At 32.3% G+C, this 13080-nt stretch overlaps 1 protein-coding gene across 4 annotated transcripts in view; it reads right to left on the bottom strand.

The window, feature by feature from the left end:
• Positions 1 to 2404: 2404 nt before the first annotated feature.
• Positions 2405 to 13080, bottom strand: part of CADM2 (cell adhesion molecule 2) — a 1067553-nt gene continuing 1056877 nt past the window's right edge. For all 4 annotated transcript variants that reach the window (XM_017955045.2, XM_009198278.4, XM_031661802.1 and 1 more), the window contains 2 exons: positions 6491 to 6616; positions 2405 to 5563 (listed from right to left, as the gene is read on the bottom strand). In XM_017955045.2, the coding sequence (XP_017810534.1) occupies positions 5445 to 5563; positions 6491 to 6616 (245 nt within the window). In that variant the 3' untranslated portion in view covers positions 2405 to 5444. The remainder of the gene's footprint in view (positions 5564 to 6490; positions 6617 to 13080) is intronic.

Here is a 13080-nt window from a genome sequence, read left to right as displayed (position 1 = left end):
TAACATAGAAACATCTTACTTTAAGCATATTTTAGAGATTCACCATTGTAATTTGAGATATTCATGTTTTTATTTTTTCCTACAGAAGAGTCTGTCATTTCTGTTAGGATAATTAAATTACATCATTGCAAAATTCTTAATATGTCTATGCAGACAAAATGAAGTGGGCATTTGTGGCAATACTGTGCATTATATGAGGATTATTTATTAATAAGGAGAAATTTTTAAAATACTTAAATTGGTCTCATACAGATAATACTACTTGGTAAAATAATTCATATACATGATTTTTACTTAAAACACACCATGAATTTATAAGAAATGTTACATTTTAAAAATTAAATATCAGATTGGATCGCAAAGTGTTGCCATTTTAATTATTTTTAAAAATCAATACAATTATATTAACATTGAAATATTTAATAGGCATGAGAAGGACTATTCTTATAAAGTTATAATATTTTGCCTTTAGGAAAAGCTAATGATAGAAAAGGAAAAACAAATGCAGATTCATACACCACAGAATACACTGAAGAACTTGGCTTTTGAGATTTCCCAGGGGGTGGGGAGTGCACTGTTATAATAGTTCCGTAAGAATGCTTCCTGGGATATCTGGTAAATAATTATTTCCTCTATTTATATTGAAGTATCATAGCCCATGTTAAAAGTGAGAGGTAGAAGGATTATTGTAAGTATGCATGGCAGAGAACTTACCAGCTATGTCCAATAACTATTGCATTCAGTATTAATAATCTCAATACATAAAAATGCTGATGATTTTAGAACCCATTCTTATATGTTGTCCCCTTTAACTCTCTTTATTATCTTGCTACTTTCAATCCATTGCCTTTGGAAGGGTATGAGTGCAAAGGGCTTGTTCAGGGGTAGAATAGACAGAGAAAGGGAAAAAATGAATAGAAAAAAAAAAGATATTTAAAAATTCCCATTAAGATACAGTGACTAACTATTAAAAGTACCCTATGTTCTTTCATTGACTACATTTGTACTTATAATAAAAGTACTACAATCTATGAAAACATGCACACATTTCAAACAAAACTGAAGAATTCCCAATTCAATGAGATATGAATCGAAATTTAAAACTCAGGTTATTTCTTTCTCTGCAATAACACTAAAAACTAATCCAAATAAAAATGTTACTGTGTCACATTAATAAGAAAAACTTAACTTGTCCTTGAATTAGTTGTATTTTAATGAATGCTTTAGTGTGTGAGAGGTGAAGATTAGCAACCTCTTGGATCTTGTTGAAGAATTCTTTAAAATCCCTTTGCATTAAGTATCCAGCAATAGAACTGCAGATATTGCACTGAGTATATTTCAATATTGCCAGTGTATATTTCAAAACAAATTCTATTATCTACACTAAGATTTCCTCTTTCCCAATATTCAAAATGCATATTATAATTACATGGGTTTCCAACATCCATACACAGCAAGTACAAGATACTTACATGTACGTACACTGTAGTTACCTATATTTTGCATAGTTTTTAGTGTGTACTTTGTGCCACTTAATAAAAAGCATTACTCAACAGTAATTCTCATTAGGTGTTTCATTTATTCGGCTGTGATTACTGGTTATTTTTTGTTTTGTATTGTTTTATCAGAAATTAGCATTTGCAAAGGGAAATAATATTGGGCAATTTGAGCGACTCTAAGTAATTAGCAATATCATGGGAAAGTTGCGGTAAAACATGAGGTTTTGCGTTTTCTCCACAATTAAAAAGCATAATGTAAAATTTCATATTTGTTGTCCACTAAATTATCTTGATGTCCAAAGAAAAACAAAAAGCATTTGAAATGTTCCCCTTGGTAACACTTTGCAATAAGTGGCACTAAATTACACGATAACTGCTATGTTACATGGAAGAGCCATCACTGTCAAACAGCTGCTATACATGTGCCTATATGGAATCTCAATGCTGTTACAATCATGAGTACATAATTACAAATGAGCTTGTACTTTTGATTGAGATATTTATATTTTTACAAAGAAATAAAAATAAATGAGGTGTTAGTTTCTTTGCCATATTTGGGAAAGTTAGTTTTCTTTCTCTATTTGTTATTTTAATTGTGGGGTTTCAGTGAAAGATTAAGCATCTTGAATCAATATGAGATCATCCAGTTTCTAGATTAAACTCCAATATCAGGTTCCTTAAACTGCTTCTTGGATTCTCTGGTAAAAGAAAACAAGTTGAAATTTCTCTCTCTTTTCTATTTTTCTTTCTCTCTTATACACACACACATACACACACACGAACATGCACACCATCAATACTCTGCTCATGCGCTCTGTCACAAACATTTCTTTTTCCTCCTAATTTTGATAATAATCCTATCTGGAACACGCAAAAATTGAAGAAAAAAGAAAGAAAGAAAGAAAAATGCTGCTTAGACTTGATTTTGATGGAGGACAACCAATTTACACTGTAAACAGTACACTGGCAGAGAATAGCTACTTTTGGTAAAGAATAATGCTCCATATTCTACTAAGGGTGTGTGTGTGTGCACATTGCTTCCATTGAGTTCCCTACCTACTGTGCTCACTTAGAAGAGACAGAAATTGACTCTATGTGCACACAACGTGCACGTTCCAGACAATGCAATTGACATCATTCTCATTTCGAAATACTATGTCATTATTTTCTGACTTGTTGGAATAGAAATGGGCAGAATTTTTACAATTTATTTTTTGTTTGGTTGAAAATTAAATAATTTTTAAAGGTATGAAAATATAACTTCATTGCTATTATTTTCTCCAGTTCAGAACATATCTAATTTAAATCAAACTATATTTAACAGGCAAACATTTGATTAGATCCCACAAATTATAATATACCAGTGTTTATAACTAGTATAGTAATCTAGTTGTTTTAGCTAACTGGATTTATAAGAGTTCTAATGAGATTTTATATTACTCTGAAGGGTTAAAAGAGTCAAAAATCTTGAAATGCAACCAATTTTGAATTTCTAATTTTACAGTGCTATAAATAATGACTGAGTTATTTAGGCAAAATTTAGTTGTTGGAGCCAAGTAGAATATAGATGAAATGAAGAAGGATGTAAATACAGCATCGATGAAGAGTGGCAATTTCGTAAGTGCATCCTGAAATTAGGCTTTAAATAGTAATTGATGATGCAGTTTGTACAACTTACTTCTGTAATAAGAACCTTTCCATTTTGTACTAACAGGATGAATTTTGCTTTGTGGAGTCTTTCTAAAGATTATGCATTGAAAGATATGAACAGTTTATAAACCTAGTCTAGTTTCAATGTGTCTAGTAGCACCTACCTGATTCTCTCAAAACTACCATAGTATATTAACATATTATTGCATTTTTCCACAGATGGTATGGAGTGAACTGTAAAAACAAGCATGCAATCACATCAATGCAGACTTATTTCCTTAAAATGTCATACTGTATATGATTTATTATGTTAACACTCAACCACATCATATTATTTATGTTCTGTATATTCTGAAAAAGTGCTGTTTGACTGACATCGTCCTTTTTCTTTTATAAGAAATCAACAAGATAAATGCTTCAACAATCAAAAAAAAACTTGAAAATTCTAACATTTTCCTTAAAAGATTTATACTTTACTGATAAATACTCTAAGATACAGCACCCTTGTCTTTCATTTGATATTAATACATGATGTTGCACTCAACCATTCTTATTCCCCAAAAATATATTCCACAATACTATTTTTAAAACCATAGGCCATCATGCGTCAGACATCACAAGTATAGCTACCATATTGTCATATTTGTTTTCTTCTTAAAGGTGCAATGCTTGTAAATTGGATTTTTTTGAAATCTAACTGGAGTTTTATTCTTTAGCATATAATAAATTTAATGAGAACTAATCTAACAATATTTTATTTTACTAGAAGAAATAATAAGACTTTAGATTGACTGTGTCATATTTAAGAATACAGCATTTCTTAATGGTTAAATACACCAAAATTTTAAAATAATCCAGAGAAAGAGACTTTCACTTTGGAGTTAAAAGCATGGCAGAAATTCTCTATCACTCACTGTTTCATCAGTTTGTACCTCACAAAATGCATAGACAGGAATTTAATATAAAGAATTAGTTCATTTATACAGAAAACATATCTTAAACACTTCTTTTTGGCAAACCAACATAGGTAAGCAGCTCTGGAACTGCAAAATGAAAATTTGTAAAGTTTTAGCAAACTAAAATTTATTTTTAGGTTATTATTCAACTGTGGTTGTAATTTAAAACCTGAGGCTGTGCACTGGTTGTTAGCTTAAAATTACCTTTCCTTATAACATTGTGCTTCCATTGTATAACAAATAAAAATTAACAAGAACTAGAAAAATTTGTTGTTGAACAGTGCTAGGACATACAGACAAAAATACTAATACATGTTATCTACTTATAATATTGGTTTAAGTAATATCTAAAGGGATATAATGGACGTTAGAAAATGCTTACTTATGACTGAATTACATACAGCCAAAAAAGTTAAATATGTATCAAATAATGTTTAATTGGATTTATTATATGCACTATATACAGATACTAAAATGTCTCAAAATTGTGCCCTACGGATACTTCAATATTGTTTAGGCAGGTGAATCTTTATGAAGCAAATAAATTATAGAATCAAATTAGAGAAATGAATAAAATCTTTGTGATTCCAAAAGCAGTAAATCATTTGGAATAATTTATTGGTAAATGAAGCTACAATATCCTAATAGTAAGATCTATATAATTATAGAAGATATCATGTCATGATTGCAATTCGTACACATGGCTCCTGTATCAAATACTATATTTCAATAGCAAATCGATACAGCTTTACCAGTATAATCTCCAACATTCCAAAAACTACACTATAGTGTTTTTTTTTTTCATTTTATGTTTTCTAGGACATATGTTTCCAAAACATGTTGTCTTTGAAGACAGACATGTAGAAAAGAGTAATTGTAAACCTCTAACCTTCAATTAATCATAAGTACATTAGGTCCTTCCCTAATCCTGTTACTTGTGAAAGCTGTCCAATGGTAAACTGATAAGGTCTATGACTTAAAGGGGAAGAAATGGGGGGAAAAAAACTCTGCACACATTTTTTAATGTATAAAAACCACTCAGTATCATGATCCAAGGAGATGATTAACATTGTTAAGGCTGTATATTCAAGCACTGTATGTTAAAAGAGCAATGGTGTGAAATTTAGGCAGTAAGAAATGTCCTGCATTATGGATGGTACAGTAATTAAAGAATGATGCTTTCAACAGCTGATTGTTGGTATGCACTGGCTACTGATAGCAGTACAGTATGGGAGTTAATAAGGGTAGCAGACGATGGTAGAAATGAATTCTGAAAGATGATAGCCAGTTTTCTCCAGCAGTCAGCCTGGTAGTAAAACTCAGAATCTTGGCCTGCATCTTAAATGAAATACTCTTTTTTCTCTTCAGCATTGACTTGGCTGCCTTCAGCATTGATAATGGCTGTATCAGCGTCTGGTGCATCTTCAGCTCCTTTAGCTTCATTTGTTAAATACGTTCCTGCATATATTGGAAGAAAAATATATTAGCTCTGTGAGACTGGTAAAATACTCAGCATTAAAGTGACATTATCTAGGAAGAAACTTTTCCCAGATTTTTGAGACCTAATGTGCTACCCAATTGACTCTTCTAAAGTTGCACTGTTTCCTTTCAGTTTTCAGGTATCCTGCAGGTGAAGTTACGGCTTGATTTACTACAGGCAAGGGCCAAACTGAAATGGGTAATAAGTAATTGTGACTTCTTTAATGATGGATAAAATCAATGTGAACCTTATAGCTGTAGCAATCAGGGTCTTTTGTTAAGATCTTTTTTTTTTTTTTTTTAAGCCGGAGTCTCGCTCTGTCGCCCAGACTGGAGTGAGTGGCGCAATCTCGGCTCACTGCAAGCTCCGCCTCCCGGGTTCCCGCCATTCTCCTGCCTCAGCCTCCCGAGTAGCTGGGACTATATTTTGTTAAGATCTTAAAATGGTCATGTTAAACTTGTCACCGTTTATTTTGGAAACTTCTTTAAAAGTAGGTTATATTAATAAAGTGGTACCTGGCCCATTGCATAATATATATTTTCCTCACTAAATATGGCTACACAGATGTTCACAAATTGACAAACAGAAACATCAACCAAATAGTTATAGTTGGATTTCAGTTCTAGACATAAATTACAAACTTTCTTCTCTTTTTTTCTATTTTTCTGAGCCAGTGGCTTACTCTATGACATCTAGCCGTTGGCTAAACACTATTTTGTTAAGCCAATTCAACTTTAAATTTAAGTAAAATAATGAAGAATTCACTGAAATAATTTAATATTTCTCTCTATCTCCCTATTGTACACACATGTACAGAAACATATATGCACTGATGTCATATTTTATAATGAAGTTAGTCTAGAATATTTTGCCAACGTTGAGTACTCTGACTGAATATAACCTACCTTTATGCCTCGCCAGGTATCGACCAAGCAGAAAGATAGAACACAGCGTGACAAATACAACTACAGCCACTATTCCTCCTATGAGAGCATGGTCAGGGCCATTCTGGCCAGCCAAAGCATTAGGATCTGGAAAAGAGAGGAAAATATTGTTCCAGTTCATGTGTTATTTAGTCATAGAATACATAACTGCATTAGAATGAATTATTTTGAAAATTAACACAATTTTTATTAAATAATACATTAATGTGTGTTACACCAATCATCGTGTGAACAAATATTATAATATACAAGGTATCTGGGGATATAACATTTGATACATCAATCACTATTGCCTTTGAGCTTACATTTTAAGGAAAAGATTGGATAAGCAAATATACATACATGATTTTGTATAGTTATAGGCCGTTCCTTCCTCCTCACCTCCATCTGAAAATATGTGTGTGTATGCCTGTATATTTCTTTGGTGTGACTAACACAACTATATTGTTATCTAGTTAAAATAATGTCATGAGAAAGCCTAAGGCCAAAAATGATATTTGAGATTTATCATTATATAAATATTATTTAAAGCTATAGAAATTGACTAATTCACCCATGGGTGTCTAGATGGGGAAAAGAAGAGGTCTGAGAACTGACCACTGGGAACTTCCATATTTAAAATTCAGGAAGAGGAAGAACTTCCAGTTTTGCAGACTGAAAAGGAGAGAACAGTCAGATAGGAAGTGATATTGGAGAAAACACTGTAGTTGATGAAAGGGAGGAATGTATTTTGGCAGGAAAGCAGGGGTTGGGACTGTTAAATGCTGTTGATAGAAAGGGGAATATTAATACTCAGCATCAAGATTTAAATGCCGGTGGAACTTGTGATTCTACAGGAAGTGATTGGAAAGAGACAAATTAATAATATACTTTTATATTCTGCCTTCAATAGGATTTCACAGGCAAGAGATCAGCCCAGAAAAGGATGGCCAGTTTTCAAGAAGAAATGAAAAGGCCAAAAGAATATCCAGACATTTGAGCACTCAAAAATTTGGAAAATTAGCTCTTCATAGAAATCACATAATAAGGGATAAAACTGAGTGAAGACCTGGGCAATAAAATCCACTAAGACTCAGCCCTGTGACAAAGATCAGATTGAGTGTACTTCCTGCTTTCCCAGGTTCATTGTTGCAGATAGCCTCCGGATAGCTATTTATAATTTACAGATGGATTTAAGAGAGAGTGAAAGTAAGGAAATAAATTAGGCTTGGCAAGAATGCCTTCAAAAACTAGGGCTGGATTATAGGAACATTAATCTGACAAATAGATTGTGAGTCTTCTGTATTTTTAATGTAACTCTGTGTCAAAGGATCATATGTCTAGACAGAAAGAAAAAATAGTCTGACTCTTTGAAACTTCAAACAACCTCTAGACACCTAAACTTGCTAAATGTGAAAAGTGGACTATAAAAGCTGTGTATCCCTGATGGAGGACATACTCCCCAACACCTACTTCAAACAGAGTCATGGACTATGACTAACTAGGTTGAACTCAACAGAAGGTAGAATTTGGGAAAGCAAAAAAAGAATGAATAGAGGAGAATCCAGGTTCTTCAGGGAAAAACAATCCTTTCCAAGACAGAGGGGCCTTGTCATGCCAGCCTGGCATGTTTTTATAATTGCTACAGATCCCTGATTACCCTGTGTATACCATTCTTCCTTTAATTCCAAATGGGAGTATATATTATCAAGGAGTGCTTCTCCTCTATCATGTGTATTGTGTATGGGATGGAGAGGAGCATTAATAACTTGTCTTCTTTTCAGCAGATGATGAAGAGAATTGTGCATATCTGAAGATCTTGAGCTTTGAGTGGGATACCTTGGTTTGATGGAACTTTCGTTTGTTTCTTTAGATGGGATGTGGTAGTGGTGTGTGTAAAGGAAACGAGGTGAAAAAATATTTGGTGATCAGAAGGGTATATTGGGGCCGAGATTTCTAGCTGATAAACATTTTCTTTGCTTTCAGTTATTAGAACTAGGCATTTTCCAGTCTCTCTTACAGTTGATTAAACAAAGTGATTTGTATTCTAGACAACTAAATGAAGGCTCAGCCAATAAAAAATCCTCACACATGTAAGCCCCTCCTGGGTGACCTCAGGAGATAAAAGTTGAAGATAAGAGAGTCAAAGAAGTAAGTAAAGCTACTTGTCACTAAATCTCCGGGAAAAAAAAAAAAAGCCCAATTAACAATACACACTATGTTTTGTTTTGTTTTATATTTTGCCCAGGCTGGAGTTCAGTGAGTGGCATGATCTCAGCTCACTGCAACCTCCACCTCCCAGGTACAAGTGATTCTACTGCCTCAGCCTTCCAAGTAGCTGGGATTACAGGTGCCCACTACCATAGCTAATTAGCCTCGGCTAATTTTTGTATTTGTTTTTAGTAGAGACAGGGTTTCACCATGTTGGTCAGGCTAGTCTCGAACTCCTGACCTCAAGAAATCCACCCACCTTGGCCTCCCAAAGTGCTGGGATTACAGGTGTGAGCCACTGCATCCAGCCTAATGATACACCTTTGAAATGCTTATTGCGAGGGTATGGGAGGCAGGGAAGCTTTACTTTAAAAACATTAATCATTAAAATTAAAGTTATGAGAGTTAATTTTAGCTCTCTAATATCTATTTCTTGTATTTCCCTACATTTCTATCATTGCCCATGAATCTCCAAAAATAAGGAAAAAATAAACCTGTCATATTTCTGAATTCACTATTCATATTACTTGCGATATACTTTGGAATCAGTTTAAAAATCCACCTCTTGCTCAATTTTCATATACAGTCATAAATCATATCCATTATATTTGCTGAGTACCTTTCAGAAATGGGTACTCTTTTAGAGAACTTAGAAATCATTTTTGTTCATGTATCTCTGCACCTGTCTTTTTTGCTGAAGGTGAATTCTAAAAAGTATTTCCGGATCAATGGTATAAATATTTTGTAAAGGCTTTTGATAAATATTGTCAATGTACATTGCCGAAAAATTGTGCAAATTCACCCCCCTCCCCCATCAACAGTACCTGAGGGATTCTTTTCTCCATATTGTATTACATCAAAATACAATTTTAAAACATTTTGCCATTCTAATGTGGAAAAGTAACATCCAAATTTAAATGTTTTGGATTAATGAAATTACAGGTTAACATAATAATGTCTAAACATTTTCTGCTATTTTAATTCATTAATTTTGAAATGCCTGTCTATGCAATTTGTCCATTTTTCTATTTAAATTTTGTTTTAACAGCTCTCTTTACAGAAAGATTCACATTTTTTAACAAGTTCTCTATTTTTCATTTTTGGTATTTTCAGATAGATTAGTCTTACACCTTTATGTAATCAAATCCATTAAATTATTATGTATGACACATGGCTTGAGGGTCATGGAATAAAATACTTTTGCAATAAGATTATAAAATCTTATTGCATATAAATCTATATGGTCATCTAACCCTTTTGTTATACTTTAATCCTTCTAAAATGTATTTTGGTCTATGACTTGAGGCTAAAGTGTTAAAATACAACTTTGTTTTTGTTTTTACAGCCAGCTGTCCTCCACACAATTTCTTTCATCAATAATTTTATTTTTTAAAATAAATTGTCTATCAATTTTATATATAAAATATTTGTCTATATATTTTATAGGTTTCTAAAATAATTGTCTATATATTTTTATGTTTCTGCACATTCTAGTCTATATGAGTGATCTGTATGCCCAATCTTACACCAGTATTATGGTTTTAAAAATCAGTTGAAGGACTTCTAAAAGACACCCCCTATCAAGTTCAGAAAAATTTTGGAAGAATCAAAATATAACAGATTATTTATTGGGATTTATAAACTTATAAATATATTTTGTTTTATATAGTGTATTATCCAGAATCAGCATGATTCTTTAACAATTCACACGTTCCGTGTCTTTTAGTAAGTTGCGTAGTTTTCTGATATTGGATCATATGTTTGCATTAATGTTATTTTCTGTTCTTAAAATTTTCAATCATTGAAAATATTTAAATATCAAGATAAATTAGTAATTATATTAATAATTAATATCAATAAGTTGATATTAATAAAGCTAAAATACATCAATATTAGCCATTATTAATAATAAATTAATATTTAATATTAATTATTAATAAAATTAATATTTACTATTAATAATTATTAATAAATTGATATTAATAATTATTACAATATTAATCATTACATAATATATGATTATCCTATATTATAACAATAGTCATAATAATTAATAAATAATAATTGATAATATTGTTAAAATTAATAATATATTAATAAAATATTCAAAGCTATGATTATTATTATTATTATCGTTATTGTTATTAAGACAGCCTTGCTCTGTAGCCCAGGCTGGAGTGCAGTGGTGCAATCTCGCCTCACTGCAACCTCCACCTCCTGGGTTCAAGTGATTCTCCTTCCTCAGCCTCCCGAGCAGCTGGGACTACAGACATGCACCACCACTCCCGGCTAACTTCTGTATTTTCAGTAGAGATGCGGTTTCACCATATTGGTCAGGCTGGTCTTGAACTCCTGACCTCGTGATCTGCCTGCCTCAGTCTCCAGAAGTGCTGGGATTACAGGTGTGAGTCACCGCGCCCGGCCGTTATTATTTTTTAAATATATTGCACACCTTCTGTATTAGTCTGTTGTCATGCTACTAATAAAGCCATACCCGCAGACTGGGTAATTTATAAGGAAAAAGAGGTTTAAGGTACTCAGAGTTCCTGTCTCGAACATAAATAAATAAATAAATAAATAAATAAATAATCTTTACACATCCTTGAATTTTCTTTTCTCATTTTTAATCTTACTATTGGGATGACTTGAACAAAGACTCTCTGATGTTCTGGTATTTCCTGCTCATTCTTAATGCTGTAGGTATTTCCTGCTCATTCTTAATGCTGTAGATCAATTCAGGTACAGCTCTCTTTGCAACTGAAATATGAATTATATGACATCTGTACCTAGTGAGTGGAATGGAGGTAGTGTCTTAGGATACAGGTCACTATTAGGGAAAGACTTCATTGATTTATTTAATATGTTTTGCCTATAATCTTCATTCTTACAGTAGAATCTCAGATTATGTATGTAGGCCATTTTCCCTTTCCTTTTTTTTTTTTTTTTTTTGACATTAAAACGATTTGACCTGTGAAAATTTGTTGTAGACCAATTTAAATTTCTCATGTTCGTTATTGTGTCAGTTTGTTTCAGATACATTCAGACACAGATGAACATAAGTTTTGAAGAAATTAATTTATAACATATATTTATTTGATCCTATTCATTCTTATAATCTATGAAGGAAATACTTCAACTTTCACCTTTCGTTTCATTGACAAAGTAAATCAACATATTTTCATAGGATTTTAAGGTTTTAAAGATAATATGGATATGAAAAAAGTTATTTTATATGTCTACAAGTAAGTGTATTTTTTTTAAAAAGTAATATTTTTGACTATGCTTTTTTTTTTAATCCCCATAACTGTTAGAACTAAGAGTCTCTCCTTAAGTTTTTATTCTTAGCAACTAAAACAAATGTTTGGGATTGAGGATAAGTATCACCTGAATGATGCAGGAAGAATACATAATTTAAAGGCTAAATTTCAACGGGAATTTCTCATATTTCCTCTCACATCTACCTCCTATTTCACAGCAATAAAAAGACAAAGTAAAACCTTCTGAAATTTCTTAACAGAGAGCTGTGTCTGTGTTATTATTCAGACAAATTCATCATGTATCATTAAAGATCATTTTTCATTCTCAAGCATTAGCCCATGATTTGTTGGCATTAGCCTGTTAACATTGGAGTAAATTTCAGGAGATCTGATAATACATTAGTAATCTCTTTTACCTGACAATGCAAAAAACACAAAAGATATTGTAAACATAAAACTTTCTGAATTTAACAACTTTCATTTATTTGATGCTTAGTATTTGATGCTTAGTAAAGGACTCCAAAGAGAAAATTATGTCAAATTATAATACCTAAGGTCAGTAATTTTAAATCTTTACAAGAGTGAAAAATAACACTAATTTATAGTTTTATTTAAAATCTTAATATGGAGAAATCCTAAATTATGTAATTCTATCTCTGAAATCATTGCTGGGTTTTTTATCGAGAGTCTAGTCTATCATGTTTTCTGTTCTTAAAATACAAAGTACAAACTCTAATATGAAGAATTTCGGGCCCTTTAAGATAACGGTATGTAGAAAATATAAATGCCAAATAGCTCTTCATTCTAGTGTTAGAATTTTTTTTTTTTTTTTTTTTTGAGATGGAATCTTGCTCTGTCACCCAGGCTGAAGTGCAGTGGCGTGATCTCAGTTCACTGCGACCTCCACCTCCTGGGTTCAAACAATTCTCCTGCTTCAGCCTCCCAAGTAGCTGAGATTACAGGCTTGCGTCACCATGCCAGGCTACTTTTGGTATTTTTAGTGGAGACAGGGTTTCACCATGTTGACCAGGCTGGTCTTGAACTCCTGACCTCAGGTGGTCTACCAGCCTCAGCCTCCCAAAGTGCTAGGTGTGAGCCACTGTG

The sequence above is a fragment of the Papio anubis genome, chromosome 2 (genome assembly GCF_008728515.1).
Source record: "Papio anubis isolate 15944 chromosome 2, Panubis1.0, whole genome shotgun sequence".
NCBI classification, from domain to species: Eukaryota; Metazoa; Chordata; class Mammalia; order Primates; family Cercopithecidae; genus Papio; species Papio anubis.
The sequence above is the reverse complement of the archived record's forward strand: the minus strand, read 5'-3'. Positions and strand labels throughout refer to the sequence as shown.